The sequence below is a fragment of the Sesamum indicum genome, linkage group LG14 (assembly GCF_000512975.1).
Source record: "Sesamum indicum cultivar Zhongzhi No. 13 linkage group LG14, S_indicum_v1.0, whole genome shotgun sequence".
Classification (NCBI taxonomy): Eukaryota; Viridiplantae; Streptophyta; class Magnoliopsida; order Lamiales; family Pedaliaceae; genus Sesamum; species Sesamum indicum.
Window position 1 is genome coordinate 1,174,607 of NC_026158.1, and position 22,050 is coordinate 1,196,656.

General features: G+C 36.9%; 6 protein-coding genes across 12 annotated transcripts in view; 1 reads left to right on the forward strand and 5 right to left on the reverse strand.

Moving 5' to 3' along the window:
* LOC105176682 (autophagy-related protein 8C) overlaps nt 1-1,676 on the reverse strand; it is a gene marked incomplete in the record, with an annotated part of 2,289 nt that extends 613 nt beyond the window's left edge. The window contains 4 exon segments of the mRNA XM_020698865.1: nt 379-431; nt 537-592; nt 1,380-1,446; nt 1,554-1,676. Coding sequence (XP_020554524.1) covers nt 379-431; nt 537-592; nt 1,380-1,416 — 146 coding nt within the window.
* On the reverse strand, nt 4,686-6,177 carry LOC105176684 (CASP-like protein 2D1). Of its 2 annotated transcripts, none has more exons than XM_011099570.2 (3): nt 5,966-6,177; nt 5,627-5,738; nt 4,686-5,000 (listed from the first exon to the last, which is right to left on the reverse strand). In XM_011099570.2, the coding sequence occupies exons 1-3, from the start codon at nt 6,127-6,129 to the stop codon at nt 4,734-4,736; spliced, it is 543 nt and encodes a 180-aa protein (XP_011097872.1). In that variant the 5' UTR covers nt 6,130-6,177; the 3' UTR covers nt 4,686-4,733. The 2 variants fall into 2 exon arrangements, with proteins under 2 accessions (XP_011097872.1, XP_011097871.1); XM_011099569.2 differs by having other exon boundaries at nt 4,686-5,012.
* Nucleotides 6,232-12,163, reverse strand: LOC105176683 (probable beta-1,3-galactosyltransferase 4). 4 transcript variants are annotated; one of them, XM_011099567.2, is made up of 14 exons: nt 11,707-12,163; nt 11,401-11,547; nt 11,216-11,281; nt 10,626-10,722; nt 10,415-10,476; nt 10,115-10,326; nt 9,937-10,000; nt 9,456-9,528; nt 9,177-9,297; nt 8,375-8,462; nt 8,141-8,266; nt 7,951-8,057; nt 7,333-7,517; nt 6,232-6,368 (listed from the first exon to the last, which is right to left on the reverse strand). In XM_011099567.2, exons 1-13 carry the CDS (start codon nt 11,817-11,819, stop codon nt 7,369-7,371), a joined length of 1,425 nt encoding a protein of 474 aa, XP_011097869.1. In that variant the 5' UTR covers nt 11,820-12,163; the 3' UTR covers nt 6,232-6,368; nt 7,333-7,368. The 4 variants fall into 4 exon arrangements, with proteins under 4 accessions (XP_011097869.1, XP_011097867.1, XP_020554475.1 ...); XM_011099565.2 differs by lacking the exon at nt 6,232-6,368 and having other exon boundaries at nt 6,973-7,517; nt 11,707-11,842; nt 11,939-12,162; XM_020698816.1 differs by lacking the exon at nt 6,232-6,368 and having other exon boundaries at nt 6,973-7,517; nt 11,216-11,278; nt 11,707-12,162.
* On the reverse strand, nt 13,132-14,486 carry LOC105176685. 2 transcript variants are annotated; one of them, XM_011099572.2, is made up of 2 exons: nt 14,262-14,486; nt 13,132-14,162 (listed from the first exon to the last, which is right to left on the reverse strand). In XM_011099572.2, exon 2 carries the CDS (start codon nt 14,149-14,151, stop codon nt 13,591-13,593), a length of 561 nt encoding a protein of 186 aa, XP_011097874.1. In that variant the 5' UTR covers nt 14,152-14,162; nt 14,262-14,486; the 3' UTR covers nt 13,132-13,590. The 2 variants fall into 2 exon arrangements, with proteins under 2 accessions (XP_011097874.1, XP_011097873.1); XM_011099571.2 differs by having other exon boundaries at nt 13,134-14,181; nt 14,262-14,481.
* LOC105176686 (ATP synthase gamma chain, chloroplastic-like) lies at nt 15,598-17,772 on the reverse strand. Its single transcript, XM_011099573.2, has 2 exons — nt 16,321-17,772; nt 15,598-15,986 (listed from the first exon to the last, which is right to left on the reverse strand). The coding sequence occupies exons 1-2, from the start codon at nt 17,451-17,453 to the stop codon at nt 15,980-15,982; spliced, it is 1,140 nt and encodes a 379-aa protein (XP_011097875.1). The 5' UTR covers nt 17,454-17,772; the 3' UTR covers nt 15,598-15,979.
* LOC105176687 lies at nt 18,043-21,652 on the forward strand. Of its 2 annotated transcripts, XM_011099574.2 has the most exons (9): nt 18,045-18,455; nt 18,883-18,939; nt 19,266-19,318; nt 19,744-19,795; nt 20,290-20,346; nt 20,421-20,480; nt 20,851-20,893; nt 20,989-21,054; nt 21,255-21,652. In XM_011099574.2, exons 1-9 carry the CDS (start codon nt 18,344-18,346, stop codon nt 21,316-21,318), a joined length of 564 nt encoding a protein of 187 aa, XP_011097876.1. In that variant the 5' UTR covers nt 18,045-18,343; the 3' UTR covers nt 21,319-21,652. The 2 variants fall into 2 exon arrangements, with proteins under 2 accessions (XP_011097877.1, XP_011097876.1); XM_011099575.2 differs by lacking the exon at nt 18,883-18,939 and having other exon boundaries at nt 18,043-18,455.

A 22,050-nucleotide genomic window follows, 5' to 3' on the forward strand; every position in this document is an offset into this window, starting at 1 on the left:
GATATCTGTAATTTTAAAATTCAAGCATCAATTAGGCTGTAATCAATTAGCAATAAAAGCTGATTCTGTTTTTGTCACCAGAAACAAAAGATTGTTTCCTTTCCTCCCCTAGTGAAGGTGGGACACAAATAATGTTTATGCAATTGAACACTTTGCTGCAACTATCTCCTGTTGCTAGCACCACTTCAGGGTTTTTAGTATGCAAAATTTCAACATGTAGTGGAAAATTTTGAATATGCATGTGGTCAATGTGCTTAAACTAAAACCAATGCAAAGCTTAAATATTTTCTCAGGCAAACCTAAAACTACACAAAGTATACAAGTCCAACTAGACCGTATGAAAGACCATGTGTAGGAAGATGATAAAGAGCAACTAACTTTTTCTTGTCAATGTCAGGGATGTCACTTCTTTCAGCCTTCTCCACAATAACCTACATTGCAGGAGAAGTATATATTGCTAAAATTTGTGAAAAGGTGCAGAATCAAGAATTCAAAACGTAGAAGTTCATATAAATGCAAATCGAGTTCTTAAATACCGGAATTCTGTCAGGATATTTCTCCCTTATACGAGCAGCTTCAGCCTGTCGCCTCTCTGCAACATGTTTAAAATAGTACATAACGTTACCCAAAACATGAAAGAATTGCAACTTATATGACCTTGAAACAGAACAACCTTAGAGAAAAAAGCAACATCAATTTCAAGAGCACAAACTTCTTTATCATTAATTCTTGACGAATTCATCAACAATCAACAACAATCTTTCTTGCAAGTACTAACAAGCATAACAGATAACCAAACAGTTCCAGCATTTATTAGGTGCAAACTCAATCAATACCGAAAGCAGTGAATTAAAATACACATGACTTGAACTAAATCCCTGCCCCCCCTCCCATAACAGCAAATAAATTCTAATTTTTAAGGCCTAATTTGAACAGTTCACAAGCAACAAACGTAACAGCAGAGAAGTAAGCAAACATTATAACTTAACCACAATAAAACCTTGTGTACATTCAGCAATATAACTATACATACGGTGAAAAGAACAGATTACCGAGAGGTAATTTCTATTCCTTTACAAAACATGACAGGCAAAACAACAGACCAAGTGAGAGTCGATTCTCGTTACTTCAACACATAATCCAATTTCGGTTACCAATCAACTATCAGATCCGATCAATCACATACGCACGAGAAAAAGAAAAAGATCTTCTGAACCCGGATCACGCAAGTCCAGACAGACAAGAAACTGAGCAATCATACTACATAGAAGATACAGCAAAATTTAAAATCCATAACATAAATTCAGCCAATCAACTCAACGCCACCAAAACTGGGTAGGAGAATTAGGGTCGACAAGCGATCGGACAACGGATTATACCTAGGGGATGTTCCAACTTGAAGGAGCTTTTTGCCATGGTGTCCGGCCGAGTGATCGATTTGCCTACCTGCGAGATTAAGGGGTGGGGGGGAAGGAAAAGATCAACAATTAGGTTCGGTTTGTTGCCTCAGAAACGAGATATTACTGCTCTAATCAGGGGGATTTGGATGAAACCCGAAAACAACAAGCGGAAAAGAGGAGAGTGGAACCCTTGCGGCTAGCTGAAAGAGGTTGAAATGTAGAGCTGTAATGGAACTTTGTGCTTCTCTCTTTTCTATATTATCCTTTCACTAAGGACCCATGCCCAGTCATATCTAATTATATAAATATTCCTAATTCTTTATCAAATTCTTTCATAATTTCATCTAATTTTTTTAAAACTATTGTAATTATAGGTAAATGTTTTATAATTTAAATAATTACATTTGATATTTCTAATTCTATCTAACAAATATATATGCATTTGATTATATTAACAAAAAAATTAATAAAAATTTATATTTACTTTCAATTGGTTTATTATTAATTTATTGCATGTCAAATAATTTTTTTTTTTTTTTGTTTATCATACTACCCTTATAAGAGTGAATATATATAACGATAGACATGTATTTTCTTTTACTAATATAAATAAATTTGATAAATTTTAACTAATATATGAATTTTTTTGTTAGACAGAAATAAAGGTCAGTGGTATTAGGTGAAAGTCCCCAGTCCACATAGGAGTTTACGTGTAATTACATCAAATCTCATAATAAGGCATTATAAATATCCCTAATACGATAGATACGTTCCTTCATTTTTTAGTAAAACTATAAATAACCTTTGAGGGATATTAATGTAATATTAAAAGTGTTTACATCAGGATTTGAACGAAAATACAGACATAAAGAAAAAAAAAATTACATAGATTTTTTAATTTTGCTCCTGATTTAACACTCTTATATATATTTTTATATTTACAAAAAGATAAATATAATATATATACTTACACATGAAGTGAGGTTGACATCATTACATTTTTCGTACATAGATACAAAATTATTTCATGAAAAATTGAAAATGTTAGATAAGCGATAAAACTAAAAATTTATGCATTTTTTTGGCTGACTTTAGCATTTTTCATCCAAATTCTAATAAATGGGGATTATTTTTGAATTATGAATTTTTAAAAAGAATGTAAGGATAATTTTAATTTTTTTTAAAAAAATATATATAATCTCACATGAGATTTAAATATAATTAAACGTAAAATACATGAGATTCAATCGGAGCCCAACTCCTACCAGTCCATCAGGGTTCACTTGAATTTAATTTCATATCTAACTTCAAGTCTCAAATAAAGCTTACCACCTTCGGATCGACTCTGCGGGTATTGGTTAAACTAATTTATAAATTTTATAAGATGTTAAATTTATTTTTTTTAAAAAGAATATTAAATTATTTAGATAAAATAAATTTGGTAAGATTCTCAAAATAAATTAAAAAGTTTGTACTTTTTTAAAAGGATCTTATGAGTTTTGAATGTCTTATTTTTCAAAATAAATTACAACGAGCTATCATGATGTTTTGTATAATTATAAGGGTTAAAGGCAATTTTCGTCCCCTAACTATAGGCCATTTTCGTTTTAATCCCGTAAGTTTCTAGGGTTTCAATTTGGTCCCGTAAAACTGAAAAATTCTCAATTTCAATCCAAATTTGATCGGAAAAATGCGTGGGTCGCCGGAAAAAGTCTCATGCGATGCATGTGACTTTTTAAATTAGGGGCTCAATCGTGATTGGCTGGAGAAGTTGATGTGGCGCAGATGTGGCGCATGCGTGGCGCCCAAATGGAAATTAAAAAAAAACTGACTGACGTGGATTTTTAATCCACGTCAGCTGCTGACTTGAATTTAAAAAGAAAAGAAGCACAAACAGACGGGAAATCAAAGTCGCAAAATCGCCCGCCAGTCGCCGCCACCTTCTCTCTTCAATTTCGATGCCGTTACTTGGAATTTCTGGCCACCATATATACCATTCGATTCCCCATAGCAAGGAGAACAAAATCCCTCAACCAATTTTGAGATCCGACCACGACAGCGACTGGGCTTTGAAATTGACCGCCGAAGACAATTCCCGTCGATTTGCCGGCGACAGGACGACCCACGATCGCAGATTGGTACCATTGGATTCGTCTCCTCACTGCGGTTCTAATGGGACTAGTCTCATCCATTTTCATCAACTAGGTGCAAAGATCCATCGTTTTGAAGATCTCGGTCGTCGTCCGCCGCGACTGCACCTTCCGCTGGCGTTTTCTCCTTCGTCTGAACGAACCACCGGCTCGGAAGACTACCGTTGAACGCCTCTCGTTCTGGCGAATCTTTTGAGACCAGTCCCATCGATTTTGGTCACCTCTGTGAAAAGATTCGACAAAAGTCGTCCTCCGCCTTTGCCGACTATCGCGCGCTCGATTCTCCGCCGTATGACAGCGGATTTCAGGCGGAGAACCACCAAGTCAGCAGCTGATGTGGAATTAAAATCCATGTCACTCAGTTTTTTTTTTTTTTTAATTTTCATTTGGGCGCCACATCAACTTCTCCAGTCAATCACGATCGAGCCCCCAATTTAAAAAATCACATGCATCGCATGTGACTTTTTCCAGCGACCCACGCATTTTTCCAACCAAATTTGGACTGAAATTGAGAATTTTTCGATTTTACGGGACCAAATTGAAACTCTAGAAACTTACGGGATTAAAACGAAAATGGCCTATAGTCAGGAGATGAAAATTGCCTTCAACCCTAATTATAAATATTCCATCATTGTTTGTAAACATTACCAATAAAAATGCTCAATATATTGATCTCCATTAAATTTCCATCTATTTTATATAGCAAACTAATAAAAATGCTCTTGTGAACTAAGAATTATAAATTTATTTATTTTCTAAAATTTTATGATTTTTTTTATAGACTAAGTGAAATATTTTTACAATATTTTTATTTTTTAATTTTGTTTAAAAAAAAGTAAGGACCAAGTTGACAATTCCAAACCTCCATCCAAAAATTACATAATTTCATCAAGCATGGAAAAGTACTTGTAATTTTTCAAATAAAAAAAGGGCATTCTTAATTATACAAAACTTCAAGAGAACTCGTTGTAACTTACCTAATTTTTAACCTTCTTTTACCAAACAAATTGCAACACCTTATAAACTTTGAAATATCTTATAAGATCCAAACATCCTCTTAGTCTAGGTAAGGGTTCCTTTATACAAAATTTTTCAAAGAAAAAAAGAAAGTAGATGATGGTGTAAGATTCAAGAATGAAGAAACAAACAGCATGTGATCCCAATTAAAAAAGGGCATGAAAACTCAGGTTGCAGCAGCTTGTTCACCCTCTTTAGAAGAAACAAAAGGAGGGTCATACCTCCTAAACACCCTGAAAGCAGATATTACAGCCAATACCAAGAAACAACAAACTCCAATTACATGCAGAGACACAGCTATTTTCAGTCTACTGCAGAACTTCCCATAAGAAGCACAAGCTTGGCTCCATGAAACCACTTGGTCCCCATTGTAGGCCAAGTAAAGAAACTCCACTAGTGTAGCTACTGATGTCACCATTAAGTATGCCAGTACCTGGTTCAAGAGCTAATTCATTCTAGTTATCAGAGGATAACAATGGAAGAGCAATTGTTGCTTAAGGGACATATAAGTTCTTGCAATTTTGTATTTATTTCATCATGTATTTACTTGATACAAAATCAACGTCGCCGACTCGCCGCCTATATATGCAAGAAAATATTTCATGTAATATATATATATATATATATAGAGAGAGAGAGAGAGAGAGAGAAATTATTGCAATTATTATCCATGTTTCTAATCTTAAACTCTAAGGCCAAGTAAACATAGTCTAATTTCCAAACGCATATTTCAAGTTATTTCTCATTTTCCTCCCCCCATCCATCCGATTGCACTGCAAAGATATTAAATGCTTCCAACAAACAGGGAGCTTCTTGGGTTTAATGACCCGCCAACCATAAATTCAACAAGTCTTCCATTGGTCTTGGTTCAGAGAATAATTGCTTCAACCAAACAGCCCTCATAAATTATGCTGCATTTAGGTCGTACCAAAATTAAAAAAAAAAAAAATCATATAATTTCAAGTTTTTCCCTCTTTTTATTTTTCAAATTTTGTTTCCCATGTGGGTAATGAATCCGTGATTTTCCTTACTTATATCAAAGGGAAAACAAAATCAAACCTGATCAGCGACGAAGAAAATCCATGCTCTAGTCACTAAGCATCTGATCCATGAACTCACAGCAGCAAACAGAGCATATCCTGCGGATACGGCACTGATGCAAACCATGTACCTGACAAACAGTCATCATGTAATATATATAAAACAATTCGAGTATATTTCAAATTTTTCGTTGTAAAGTGATATTACGCATCACATGTATAAAATTCATACTATTTCTAATTCTTAAAATATATATCATACAGTGAAAAATGAAAAACCACTTCATAATTAAAAAATTCAGACTAATTCTAACTCCAAAGAAAAAAAAAAGAAAAAGAAATAGTAACTGTTGCTTACTTGAGACCTATGAAATCGGCAAACTCCAACTCGCCATAATCAATGTTATTCTCGCGGTTGTTGACAGCAATCCATATGGCAACAAGATTGAAAGGAACGAGAAGCAATCTGATGGAGAAATCCAAAATTTTGAGGCGGGGAACATCAGCATCGAGGAATCCCATCTCGCGGGTATGACGAAATCCGAAGAAGAAGAAGGAATTGGTGGAGGTGGGAGGAACAGGAAAGTTGTATATAAAATGGAGCAAAATAGGTTAAAATGTAGTGGAAGAAGTGGTTGGGATTGGGATAATTGGTGAATTGTGATAGTGGGGTTTCTGATAAGTACTGGTTTTTCAACTTTTTGTGGGAGGAAAACCAAAACAAGGGTTTGAATTTTGATGAACAGCTGCCACATAACTCACTGAAATGAGTGAATTTTGGATAAGTAATTATGCAATAGGGTTGGTGAAAAATCATTAAAACCAAAAAGGGGAGTGTGGGGTTGGGGAGGACCAAAATGCTTAAAGCCCTCAGCACCGTCTCTAGACAAAGTTGAAAAACATTTTATGAAGGAAAAGTTGGACTCTTTTCCAAGTTCAAAACACTTTAGATAATAGGAAACAAATATTGTTGAAAACCTTTATCAACTACAATTTTGCAGGACATAAACTCGATTCCCATGCACGTCTTCTTGTCCTCGATGCCCGTCCTGGGCGGCTATGGTTGCCGTTGGACACATCTATTAGTTAGCTGTTGGGAGTTAGCACGAGTTTGAGAAAAAGTTGTTCGCAAGAAGGAATTCGATCTTCGATTATGTATTTTAAATTATTTTTTACGAAATACGTATTTAATTTTTATACATACATTAAGTGTGCCCTTATTATCAATTGTATTTATATTATTTTTTAAGGGAGAGCACTTCTTTGATGTCTTTCTTAATTGATTTGATATTTTAAAAATGTATATACTTATAGAGTGTGCAGCGGATTACTAGTATATGAGCTAAAAGTGCTGCAGGCAAAATACTACTTCACGTTGAAAAGCGAAAAGGCAGGAAATACTTGCTGAATAATATAACACTTATTACCAGTTCTACTAAGTCTGTTTAATGATCCAGCAACACTTGTTACATTTGTTCCTAATTGGTAATTCTGAACTAAAGTTGCTAGAGTCATCTATCCCCTCGGAGATTTCTCTTGCAGCCTCTCTCTCTCTCATCTCTATATAATACAGGTGTGTATATATATATATGTATATATTGTACATATACTATATAAGAACATAGTTTCGTAACTTATATACTAACAAACATTGTCCTGAGATAGGACAAATACGATAATGCCGTGTTTAGAGAGCAGGTATCCGTGGAGGATTTTGACATTTACCTTTGTAGGTGTAGCTCCGCTGATTTTAGAGCATGGTCAGAAATCGGCAGCCCACAGAGAATCCTCACCTTCCCCACATCGTCGGTGCACCTCCTTTATCCTATCTGCAGAATTACAAATTCCACTGCAGCTCCAGTCAAAGGACGCAACGCACATGTTGCCCGCCTGAGCCTTCCACTCACAATCTGCGATTGCATCAAACATAATTAAGAAACTTATACGTTATTTTCTGCAGTCTTCACAAACATTTTTCCGTTATGGTAAACAGCTGCAGTCAGGGTTACTTTCCTAGAGCTCGAAACAAGAAAATACTTAAAAGTTGACCTGTCACGAGTCAGAAAATTTGATCATGGGGGTCAACCTGCTAACTTGTACATCTTTCAGCCTTCAAAATATTTTTGCTGGCAGAAAAAATGTTTCTAAGACCGATTCTACTTCACTATTCTTGTTACTCTACTTAAATCATGTTTTCGACTCCCATATCTCATAAAGCCCTAACCTGAAAAGCTTCCGTTACTTGTTATTTATTTTCAGTGAGGGAGGGAGGTTACCAGGTTACCTAGACCAGGGTTCGGGTGGGACTTTGCAAACAGATGGGTGCAGTTTCTAAAATCTTACCAGTTGTTCCACAACATAGTCTTCTGTCATCTATGTGCTCTACATCCAATCCAATGAACCAAGATCCCAGCGAGACATCCTCATTAGCATACTTGTGCAGTATGTGCCTGCCAAAATGAAATTTATGTTACAATTCTGATTGGTTGAACCCTGTGAAGGGAACAAGAATCAAGCTAAGGAAATTACTCACTGGTTTATTGATATATAAGTAGCCAAGTCCTTAGAGATAGCATATATTTGCCCTGTAGCATGCCGGAAATACTTGTTTCCTTGCTCACCAAATTTCCAATACTCAGGCTCATGATATCTCACTCCCCTGTCAGTAAAATGCCAGATGATATAATAGGAACTTATAGAGAAACAGAAGGTATAGATGCCTTATCCCAAAATGCACCAAGACAAGCTTCCCCAGGCTCTTGCTTACTTTTGAGCCAGGACAGGACCAGATTTCATGCATCCAATATACACCCTTGGTTTCAACCGATGCCTAGCTAGAGTCCCTCCCAGTGTCGCTGCAAATTGTGCTCAAAACATCATAAGGTGACAACACTGATTAGAATGTATTACACTACAACTTTACAAGCAGTTAGTATCAGTTTTATCCTCACCCCGCCACCCCTCCTTTCCTCGTTGTTATCGGAAGAATAATAAGAAGAAATAACAAGCATATAAAATCATCTCTGATTTAACTTGACCAGGGGCTTTGTAGTTCTGAAGTCTTCAAACCCCACTCCAACCTTGTAAATTTTACAGCAGGATGGGAGCTAGTTCAGTACACAAGGATTCTTAAGGAATAAAAGAAAAAGCAGGTTCTTCCATCTGATTATATAAGTATGTTCTTCAAGCAATAAAATGGAAAGTCATCAAACATGGGGGAAAATGATCCAAACGGGTGTTTTCCATTACCGGAAATACATACACTCTCCAATAACGCAACAACAGAATAAGAAATGTTTTTCTGTGTCATAACTTATTGGTTTGTCTTTGACGTTTGATGTTTCTCCTATATCCATCATTCTATGTATTGACAGACAATCATCATAAATATCCTGAACTAGGCCTACTAACGGGTTATAATACCCATACACGCAGAATACCCTATACCTTCCTGATGGACATGACAGGCCTGACCAGATCACAGCCCAATGGCTACCCAAGTGGAACACATGCAAGAATGTACGCATATAATCGGTCAAAGTTAGCAGAGAATTACATCTGCTGTTTACCTATGTTTACGTGTACATCATCATCAACTTTCACATAGAAATCAGCATCCCAGAGTGTAACAGCAGTGATAAAAAAGGTCTTTGTCTTGGCAGATAGTTCAAGGTAACCCTCGACATGTTCCTGAACACAATGGACTAGTAAGCAAGGATAATGGCTTTGTACCTTAAATTGCTGTTTGTCATGTGTGTAAGTTTCATATATGAGATAGTGGGTCTGATATGAGCTGTTTTTTTTATGAAACTTGAAGAAATTGAAACTAAGAGAATTAGAAGGCTTACCAGTCTCAAAAAGTCTCCATGTTTCTTATCTTCTGCTTCGATGGCTCTATCAAGAATACCACCTGATGTCGTACTGGTGATCAGAGGATCAAATAAAAAGGAAAGCAACATATTAGACTGTTGAGTGAGAATGACTGCTAAGTAAGTTTTAATGGCAAGCATAAACTGTTGAGTCTAAAGTTTGGACTTTCTTAAAAAGCTCTTTCATGAGGTCTGAGGGTTTAACTATGCTTCAACAATCACTTTGCCCCAAATTAAGCATACATGCAGTTTAATAACACTTATTAAACTAAATGAGAAACTAAGGACATTTTAATAACTATATGAAGGATAAATTGCATCGAAATACTTACTGAAAATAAAGAAACACTAATAATTATTTGTGCAAATGGGGCAATTACAGATCTGTTTCATTGGGAAAAGATGACAGTCACTAAACACTCCCTGACATCAGCAACAGTCCTAGACATTTGTTTCCCACCTGTGACCAATGACAAATCGGATTATGATGCCCTTTTCTTCCTCAAGCTTTTTGCGCTTATCACCTGAGTTGCCCAATGAATAGGAATAACTTAATCAATTCAAAATAATAAATAGATCTGGGAGACACACACAGAAAAAAGAAGAAATATAAAGAAAAATATGTAATTATTAAACACCTTGTAACATCCAAGTAGCACGCACCGAGTCTCTTCTCTTCCGACTGCTAAAAGCAGTGTTAATGCCCACTACCATCAAGTATTTCCTTTTCTTGGCCAATTCAGGCATCTTTAGGTTTTGGGATACGGGGGAACCACCAACTAAGGAATCCTGTACTGCTCTTGCTGCAGCTAATTCCATCTCCAAGTTCGAAATTGTTTTATCCAGGGTCCTGTACATTGCACGTGACCATGACTTTTGCAACTTATGCCAACAATGAACATAAGAAAAACTATCATCCTAGGACTTGGAGCGCTTACTGTATAGCATGATGTGTCTTTGAAACTTCCCCTAATACATCCTTGGCCTGACCTCGTGCATCCTTCAGAGAAAATGAAAATTGACTTTGTTAACCTATAAATAAGTATTTTGCATATATAGTAAAGATACTCGATACATCTGCTTACAGAATAACATTTAAGTGATATCTTCCCCTTAGAATAACACTAAGTGTGATAATGCTAGACTCACAACTTTTCGATCCCAATTATCTGAATCTAACTTAAGCTTATCGTTTGCCACCCCTGTCGTCTGTGATATGTCTTTTGCTTCTGGCACTGCCCACATTCTGTCAACAATAAATTCAAATTTATGAGAAACACACATGTAAACTTTATTATGCAGATGGAACATGTGGAGCAAACTTGCGAGGAGAACATTCTATCCATGTTCTGGTGGGGTTATGAACAAGAAAAAAAATCTTGTTATTAGCTCTTTTAAAAGTGAGTAGTGGGATCAAAATAAGCTAAACGCGAGTGTAATGTCGCCAGATAGGCAGCCCCTCTGTCCTGCACATTTGGACTCTAACTAAAAGTTGGTCCAATAAGTAAAACTGTGACAAATGCACATCCAATGGGTTGCCAAAATACCACAGTTGACTTAAAATTCTAACTTCTGGACATGGACAATCCAATATACAGCTTGACAAGAGCCCAAAACTAGTTGAACTGTAAAAGTTAGGGTGTCAGCTGGCTTTCCTCACATTCTGGAGATTACAAGCAACCATAATTAAAGATTTCACACAGAGGTCCAAGTTTAAGATTACAGAGCTATTTCATTACCTCAATGATAATTGGTACTTGGATCCCGAAATCTTTGGCAACCCGTACATTATGAAATCGGTCCTACTATATCAATATTTGGTCCGAAGTTAGTGATAAAAGAAAGTTTGTTTCCATAATTTTGGATTTGCACCCGAAACAGCCCCGAGAGGATGGAACTACTCAATGAATTTCAATTGCATTACCATAATCCCATGTTTTTGCCCCTAGCAAACGGTGAGTTATCACACGCAGCACGCAGCTCATTTGACACTCTAAAGTGATCTCGTACTCTATAAATGGATTCCACATCAATCCAATAAAGCTGAAAGCCATCATCGCCTAACCGGCCCCTATAAAGTTAATATCATAGACAGAAATATCAAGAATAACCAGTTCTACTGAACCCGGAACAGAGCTACAGCTAAAATCTGTATTGATAAACAAACACAGCTTAATCGATCAAGTCGCATTAAACAGAAGTAAAATTAGTACAGAAATCAAAATAAAACCTGTCGGTGAACAGCATCCCAGCAAAAAAGCATCCAACACAGAGGAAAATGGTGAGTTTTCTTGAAACAGAATGCCTCGAAGTTGACTCCGTTCCTCTGTTCTTCCACGACATTCTGACCTTCTTCACTCTAATCCCTTAATTACATACAATGTAAACACAAGTTCATCTCAAGTACCCAAAACCCAGCTAATCAGATGAAGAAAAAGAGTCAGCAGCTCTAAATGTCTCACTTGGCAACCACCAATTTGAATTGCAAAACAACCCAAATTCAAGAACGCAACGGAACCCAATACTGCAACAGGTAGATGTGTGTTTGTCCACACAGCACCACCCCTCTCTCTCTCTCTCTCTTTCCCGTGAGCAAGAAGATTGAAGTAGAGGGATCAGAAAAGAACAAAAAAAAGACAGGAAATTTCTTCAATGATTTGTTTCCCGAAGTCAATTGCGACTTCCATAAGTGTGAAGACAGACTCAGTTCTCTGTTCATATTTTTTTTTTAATCTTTAAATGTTTAATATTTTCTGGAGTGGAATATAAGATGGAAACAGGGGCTAATCAGTAAATCACTCGTCATCGACTCGAATCCACTGCAAGTATCCGTCGCCGTCGATCTGATGTAACGGTCTTCATCAGAGCCTTATCAGACGCCAAGAAGGATCACAGCTGAGTCAGACACCACAAGTTCGTCCACGGCATTGCTAAAGCAGGACACTCGCTGAGTTGTACGCCGTGTTGACTAAATGTCAGCACAAGTAGTACTACATGATGAAACACTGGAGGAACAAATGGGATGGCATGAGCCAAGTAACGCGTAGGTTGGCATGATGAGTCAGCTGCAACATTGATGGACATGTAAGATTGGAGAAAAAGTCACATGGGGCCGACATGATGAGTCAACATATGACCATGTACGTGTGGAGCGTGGAACTAAACTGACGAGGAGTGTAGGATAATTTTACTAACTATAAATATATTGAGATGAGTTAAGTTAGTACGTTATATACAAGAACAAAGCGAATAGAAACATAAATCATCAACTTTGCAAGTAAAAATTATGGGGTCACCATAATGAGTTATACGTTACGCAGTAAGAATGATGCATTAATAGAAAAGCCATGCCATGTGATATTGATTTGATGAGTCAACGGAAATGGGTAGAGACATGTATTCTATTTTCTTTGTAATTTGCAACATTAGTGGGTATGCAACTACATAAAAGAACACATCGCATAAGGGCAATGATATGTTATTTGTTGATGAGTTGTTGGCCGTGCAAGCACAAGACGTGGGATCACCATGATGAGTACATCAATAGATAAATGAACCAATATCCACTCGACGAAACATGTAGGACTATCGTTATGATCAGTCATTTGTCACATATATTTATAGATGAGTTTGTTGGTACAGAACACACGTCAATTACAAAAAATGACGTTGAAAGTTTTGGTAAATTAACAGGCCCACAAGCACAAAATGCAAATTTATCCTAAGGAGTGATCCGACAAGTCATGACCAAAAATTAATCACCATTATAAGTGAGGTCCAAGTCAGACCGGCAACAATGAGTTAGCTTGCATCATCTTCCATGTTTGTACGAATACGTGTCATTAGCCACATTACGCATACACATATGACAACATGGATGATGCGGGTTCTACGCCATGTAAGGACAATTAGACACGGACCCACCATGATGAGTCATTTGACACGTCAATGAAAGAAAATTTCCTTCAAAATATAAATAACAATTCCATAGAGAACAAAGGCTCTACAAGCAAAAAAGGTTATCATCACCATGACTAATTGCACGGAGACACCCAATATTTCAGACTATATACAAAAGCATTAATCAAACTGACATTATTTTCACTGCTAACTGCTATTGATGGCTGGAATTTGATTCAAGAAAGCCTGTTTTTGTCAAGACAGCGTTTCTCACCCGGCTTAAGTCCCTTCCTTTCAGTGTCCTCCCAACACCCTCACACATAGAGAACGAGGAAATCCGATTCCTGGCAATCCATTCGTGCGGGGGAATCACGTTCCCGTCTTCTCCATCTACGTCTTTGTCATCCTCATCTCTTTCCCAGCCACTCCCTGGAAAGCCGTCATCGTTCTTGGAAGTGGTTTTTGAGGTTGTTCCATAGATTTTTGACCAGTCAGGTATGTTCAGAGGGGCTGAGTGATGAACAATCTTAGGTTCTTGGGAGTTGGGATGGTGTCTGTGGGATTTTGGTATCATTCTGGCTACTGTCTGGAGGCGTTTCGGAATCAAAAAGGGCTCCTTAAACGATGAACTCTTGACGGGCCTGGAATCAGAATTCTTTGTTTCCCTGGAAACTGATGATCCCCAGACATCTTCCTCCTGGAGTTCTTCCTCGTTTCCAATAATGGATGTCCGGGCGCTGCTTCCCTGTCTATACAAACTGTATTTATTCTCCATGTTCGTGTTCCCTGTCAGGATATATGAAAACTGATGGATTCCGCTAATTAATCATGCGTTTTACAGACAGAATAATACATAATATGAAAGAGAAACAAACAGGAATTCACCTTTTTCGAGTGTTTTTCAGACAGATCTTCTGAGGAATATCCGCAAAGTATGCAGTTATGAAAGAATCAGTTTCTTGGTTTAAGGTAAGAGAATAAAACACATAGGATTTAAAATGAAGGTGGGATGGGCCAGTGTGCTTTCTTGGTTTTATTTACTTTTGACGACGTGTTGATTTTGTTTTTTTCTTTTCAACCAAATTTGACATTGTTTATTTATCCAATAAAAATATTAAAGATGTTGATTGTTTTACGTCACTAATATAAGGGTGTTTGGGTGAGATTATAAGCTTTTTAAAATATTTTATATAAATTTATAAAATATTATAAAGTATTTGATAAATTTATTAGAAAAATATCTTATAAGATCTAAAAGGGTTAAATGCAATTTGCCTCTTTGTGATATCATAAATAAGTAAAAAAAGAAAATACTGTGGAAAAAAAAAAACAAATTACTTCATGTGTTCTGAAGATTAAAGCAAATTATCCCACTATCAATAGTTTAGACAAGGAATGTTTTGCTTCATTTTTTAAAATACGGGGTATTTTGCTATTCTTTTTTTTTTTTTGTCGCGGGGAGCTTTCCTTTTTTTTCTTTTTATCATATCACGTGGGGGAAAATTGTTGAAAAATTTAGGTCCTTATAAACTTTTTAAATAAAAGTAAGAAGTTGTCAATTTATTTATAAAATCTTAATAAATTCTTTCAAATTAATTATAAATTTGTCACTACTAACATCTTATAGGCTCTATAATCTTATTTAGTCAAAACACTTCATGAATTTATTTTTAAAATAAAATATAGCATCTTATAAACTCTAAGAACATCTTATAAGATAGATGGAGTTATAATATCTTTTAAATAAATTTAGCCAAATATCTCCTAACTATTTACTCAGCAAAAGAATTTAAATAAAAAATACAATCAGATCTTACATTATCAATCAAGCGAATAATGCAGCCCCACCAAAGTCCACGAATGTGATTTTTATGAATAAAAAAGCTATTAGGATATATAAAACTGATTTGTTTAATTATGGGGGCATCCATACTCTTGGACTTTAAGGACAATAGAAGAATATTCGTCAAATGATTTGAGCAATGACTATAATTTAATGAAATCATGGTGGGCACGTTTGAGGGATTTTATTGAATTCTTGAGTGGGAAAAAGTTGTGATTGAATTCTTGGAAAATTATGATGAATTTCAAGTTAATTTCTGAAAAAAAGTAGTGATGGGTTGTGATAAATGAATGAATTTTACTAGTGATTAAATCCTGGAAAAATGAAATCATACAGGTGTGGTAGGAGGGCATTCATTGAATCTGGTTGCATCCACTGTGAGAGAAGGTAACTCTACTGAGACAAAGATGAGCTGTCAAGAACGTAAAGAAGGTAGGATGAGCAGCTGATCAGATCTAATATGAATCATATATGGACGGTAGTTGGAGTCGGCGGCTCTCCCAGGATCTCTCATCTAAGATCCCTGGGGAAGAGGATCAAGTTGGCCCTTGCGAACAGCTTGATGCACTATCTCCCTTCAATCCTCTGAGCGAAATGCGGTAAAAGAAAAAGAAGGAAAATCCATGGACCGACCCCATCATCTCCACCCCGTAGGAACTACAAGATCACCCCAAGTGCGCTTTCGGCATCCAGGGGTTGCGGACCGACCATGAGAATCTAGTTCTGAATCACATTGTTGTATGCCATTCCATTCCTTGCTTCACAAACTTGAGGAATAAAATGTAATCAGGTATTGTAACAGGTGCAAGGCAACCTACATCTTCCCCCCCCCCCCCCCTGACAGTTAATTGGTCGTTAATACAACAAGTTCTCTTCAAAATCAGATTCAAAACCAGCCATAGATACTTGGGTATAAGTAGTGGAGAGTTACAGCTTCAGAAACAATCAATAAAGTAGAAAGTGCACTACCACATGGTCGAGCATTATAAAAAGACACATGAATAGAGGAGATACAAAACGAATCTAAACGAAAACCCTTCACTGGCACAATTCTCCTAATGGGATTGTTGAATGAATTAGGAAAAATATTAACGATATTACCTAAGGGCCTCTGCTCCTGCAACAATCTCTAATATTTCACCTGTGATCTTTGCCTGCCTTTCACGGTTATAAGCAATTGAAAGCGACCTACTCAGCTCCACCGCATTCTCTGTCGCATTACTCATTGCGTTCATCCTAGCTGCTAGTTCACTCGCATACGACTCCTGCAACGCCCTCAAAATCTGGCTATTCAAATAAAGTGGCATCAAGGCATCAAGAATGTGTGCAGGGTCCTGCTCAAACTGATAATTAAGAACCAAATTCGCCTTTTTCCTGCCCATTATATGATCCCTCTCAACAGTCAACTTCCCTTCTTTAGTAGTCAATCTAAAGAACTCATCTTCGCTAGCATCTACACTCTCCCCATTCACATCGCAAGCTTCCCCTTTTGCAGATAATGGAAGCAAAGTATGAATCACGGGATCCGACTTAATCAAAGACACAAACTTGGTATACAAAAGCTCGACCTTATCAACCTCCTCAGTCAAGAACAGTGAAAACACATCATCAGCAATCACTTGAGCTTCTTTCGATGTAGGAAAACTATCCCCTTCTACAAACCTATCCACATTCACATTCGCCCTTCTCTGAAAATACGCATTGCCCTTTTTTCCAACGCTAATCAAAGTACAGTCCAATCCAAGACTCTTCAATGCCGCAATCCGGGCTTCGGCCTTCTTCAATATTGCATTGTTGAATCCCCCACAAAGCCCTCTGTCACCAGTGATAACCACAAGAGCAACTCTCTTGACCGGCCTAATGGCTGTTAAAGGAACTTCCACATCTTCCAATTGACACTGTTCATTGATATCAAACAAGACTTCCACAAGCGTCTCAGCAAAGGGCCTGCCGTTAATGACTGCTTCCTGGGCTCTCCGCACCTTAGCCGCTGCCACTAGTTTCATTGCCTCGGTGATCTTTTGCGTGTTCCTCACCGTTTCAATTCTCCCCCGAAGTTCCCGGAGCCCATTTCGGATCGAGGGGAGTGTTGAAAACTTAGAAAGACGAGACCTCGAAGAGCGTAAAGAATCAAGAATTGGAAACGGGTTTAGCTGAGATTGGAAAGAAATAGCACCAAAGTCGTTTACAGGAGGCTTTGAGATCATCCCTGTCAGCAAATTGAAACAAGACATGCTATATATATCTTTCCCCAACTTCTCTTCAGCTCTATTAAATGTCTGCAAGTGACGAAGCCGAGAAGGGTTTCAAATCAGGGAAAAGGAAAAAACGAGAATTCTTGGCTCAGCGGGTTTAAGGGGAGTTTTGATCGGTGAAGTGAAGAAAAAGCCATTGAAGAAGAACAAGAACAAACTGTGACTTCGTAATCCTCGGGCTTTTCTTCCGGCGACAATATTTCTCTCCCACTGCTTGAAAATGGACGGTACCGTCGCCGGAGAGTGGGAGCGCGCATGAGGTTGAAAGAAAAGAGTGCTCGGCCTAGAAAACCGAGGCTTCAACAACCTATGTTTATTTAGTCGAAATTGCATTTTGGTCCATAAGATAAAAAAATTGTACTTTTGATCTCTTATTTTATGGATAGTTTGCACTTTTGATCCTTTACTCTATGGAATTTGGGCCATGTAAATGGGAATGGTCCAATGGGAGGTGAGGTAGTGGCCTGTCACCACTACCCAATATATTTGTGGGCTCAATTTATGGGCTTCATATCTAAAAATAGCTTCACCGAACCCGGCCCGTATATCGGTCGCCATTTTTGTTCTCCAATTTGCCCCTGGAATTCCAATGCTTGAACCCTCAAACGGAAAAATGGAGGAAATTTTTTTAGTAGCTTCAGTCTTCGGACAATCGTATTGCCCTAGTATCAATCAAGATTGATTACTTCGCATTTTATCTAGGAAGTGATAATCCGATTGTCGGGCGATCATCAGCTCAACGGACGCTGATTAGTAAATACGAATTCCATTGGCTGTTCTGTTTGAATTAATTGATCATTAACGACACCCCTTTTGGGTATTCATTGATCTGTTCAGCTGCCGAAGATTCAGAACTGAGAAAAGGTGTAATGTCGAGGCTGTGGGCGAGGTTCTCAGGGCTGTTCAGCAGTAGAACGTTGGTTGGAATGGATAAAACTGGCAACCGGTACTTCGCAAGAACTGAGGAAATCGACGGTGTCAGTGAGTGCTGGCCTCTCTTTCGCTTTTTGCTCAGTGTTTTGGATCTAGATATGTGTATATTCAGTTGATATCGACATATTAGCATTTTTTTTACAAAAGAAATTGGATGCTTTTAGGTTCTGCATGCGTGTGGGTTTTTTCAGTGATACTGTTCTTCTTTGTAACTGGTTAAATATCGAAGAAGTTTGGGAGTTCGTTGTGCCTCGAGTAGCTCGGGGGGGGGGGGGGGGGGGTTGATTTTTGTTATTTTGCAATCAGCTGTGGTGCAATTCAGTTTTTTGGTTTTTTTTTTTATTTATTCTTTTCCTCATTCTTGCTCTTTACAGTAGTTTCTTTGCCCGTATCAATTGGGATTCTGTGCATTCCTTGGATGTTGTCTTCTTTTCCATATCGGGCTTGTGATATGTTTCGTGTGTTTATTTACCAGTGAAGGAGAAGAGGTGGGTAGTATTTAAAGGAGAGCAGGATCCCACGTCGGTTCCTGGTGTGTTCCACATTCTCTAATTTTACTCATTTGAGTAAGCGGACTGTCTACTGTTTCCCTGTTACTGCAGTTCCCCTACTCTAGTTTGATATAATTATTGGTATTTCAGCATGCTTACATTTCCCCCCATCATTTCGTTTAAGTTGTGGGAACCAAATGAATTGGTGCTTTAAGCTTCCATATGTGTTCAAACATGTTTTCCATTTACCAAACAGGACATCATTGTGCATAAATTTATTTGATGAAGATAGATTGGCCTTTTAGATTGGCTTTATTCCGTTCTTGGTAATGAGTAAATCATTTATGCTTCAATAGTTTTGTTGTAGTTGAATGGATATGTTGGCTGAATGGACAGCGCAAGAAAGCTCCGACTCCAGAGGTAATACGGACTTTCTCTCTTTATTTCTTCTAGAAGTCTGTGGTCTTCCCTAGTAAATTGCTCGACTTCCTACATATCGAAAAGGGTGCTTTTTTTGTAAGTGCCTTGATCATTCACTTGTCTGTACTCTTTACCATGCTTTTCATGTTCTATATTAATTCCTCCATGGGCTTTAATTTGCGAATTAAACATTGAAAAATCAGGAGTACAAGATAAGAAACTGCTGGCCCTCTTTCTAACACTTACAGAGAGGAGGGCAGAATTTAAGCTGTTTTTAAGTTATATTGTTAATTAAATTATCATAAGTGGAATAGTTCTACTGTGTTTCTCGTGCACATATGGACATAGAGTTCTTGAAACTTTCTTCTTGTTGCAAGTATGGATTCTGGAAAAGAGAAATCTTATATTGTTGATTTGTTTTTCAGGAAATGGCTGAGCTAGAGGCAAGGAGAGAACGTGTTAAACTGAATGTTGCTCGTGAGTACCTAGTATTCATGTGTTTGACTTTGGTTATTATTCTTTTGATTGAATGCTTCCTAATCGGATGCTTGATGAAGAACTATATCTGGTATTTGAAGGTTAATGAAGTTAGTAGTATAAAAGCTTTTAAGATGAACCATCAAATGGTTATGAATGCTTCATAGACATTCCTTGCACTTTCAGTGCCTTTTGATAATTTGCCCTTAATGCACAGTGCACCTTCTTTTCTTTGTCCTTTTATTTTCTGTATCATAGTAAAGTCATGGGACTGCACAACATTTGCATGCTATCTACTCTGAATTTTGATCATCTTAGATTATTTATTCTTTTTACTTGGAAATGGCACATTAGAATGGAGTTGTTAGTCCAGTACCATTATTACTGAGGATTTACCGCAAGACAGTGGTGATTATATCTCTTCATTTAATTGCTGTTGATCAATTGTTGGCTCTTGGAAAGAAGCTCTCAATCAATTTCTTTTATCGTACCAGTGCTCAAGAAGGAAGAGGAAGAACGGAAAGCCAAAGAAGGCAAAGCCACAAGCATTGGTGAGTTGGTCCTCCTGCGTTTATTTTGACAAAAATACGGAAAAACTACTTCTATTAATGAGATATATTAATAGGTAAAGCTGCTGGCCCTGACTTGAAAAGTTTCATTCGACAGTTTCCTACTGATTCAGAAGGTACCAAATGGTTTCTATATTTGGTTGGTTGTTTTCTTTCTTTCAGAATTACAGATATTTCAGACAATATGGTGCCAATTTTTATTGTTACGTGTACAGCTGCTACTTTGGCCGTTTTTATCTTAGATTGCAGTCTTAGCTTAATACTCCAATTTACTGAGCATGAACTTTTTCATGGATATCATGATTAGGTATTTCAGTATTTACTTGAGATTTATGAATTTCTCAGGAACAACATGATCATGCAGTTTCTTAAGTGTAAAATGGGTGATTCTGTAATTTTCTGCAGCATGTGTACTGTCATTCTTGTGTTCAATGGGGTTTTTACTTCTTGTGTTCAATGGGGGTTTTACTTATTTTGTTTCCGTAGGTAATAAAATTGAGGAAGCAACTGACTCAAAGGATGTACCAAGGTTAGCATGTCCTACCTAATGACGCTACCTAAGTTAAACTAAAACTTGGAATACATGCACTGATAACGATACCAATTTATCTATTTTAAATGTAGTGATAAGAACTCCAAAGAATCCCAGAAACCAAAAGAAGTCCCGGAGTACATCAGAAAACAGCCAGAGTAAGTTCTGTGTTTTCCTCATCTCGAACTTGTGTATAGGTTGCTAACTTTACACAAATTCTATTGTTTAAAGACTTGATCGCCCCAATCCATAACCAGTGAAAGTGTATAAATAGTGTTTTTTAGTTTTAGTTTTCATATGCAAAAATACAATTGATGGATAGTTGTGTTGTGCTTAATTGTACAACTTTGTTATTCAGGTCTTCGGAGCCAACTGGTTCTGGTGAAACCTTCAGACCTGGGACATGGCAGCCACCAACATAACCGACGATCAGCAGTAAATACTCGCAGACACCATTTGTTGGCAACTCTTGATTTTCACAACCATTACGTCCTTCTCGAACGATTCCTTCAGCAACAAGAGTCATTTCCAAATTTTCTGTGTTCAAGAACTTTGTTCTGTTTCTGAACATTCAGCAAATTGGATACGTCAATCCTTGTATGCTAGTCTGTTACCTACTAAAATATTGTGGGAGGCTCAAGTACTTGTAATAACCAAAAGGAAAAGTTTTGGAGTGTTATTTATCTATTTAGGCAATGTATGTACTGCACTGATAGTAATAATGGGAGGAGAAAACTATGAAAAGGTTTCAAATCATATGAACATATATTTTAATTTCAGTGCGAAAATATTAATTATATAGGGTAAACCACAATAACCTTCATGAGGTTTTGTCAATATTACGAATACCTTCTCATTATTTAAAAAAATAAAAATATTTTATTGTATTTTTTTATTTTGTAGAAAAATATTTAAAACTTATAAGAAATTGAACAGAGTGAATGAAAAAATTTTAAAATTTATAAAAAAATTATTCACTTAGTTCAAGAAAAAAATAAAAAATAAATAAAATTATAATTTTTTAGTCCATAAGGGTATTTTAGCTAGTTTACCATAAAAAATTGATGGAAATCTAACAGATTGAGCTAATTGTTAGACCATCGTTAAAATTATGAGAGTATTAGTAATTTTTTAAATAACGAGGGGATATTCAT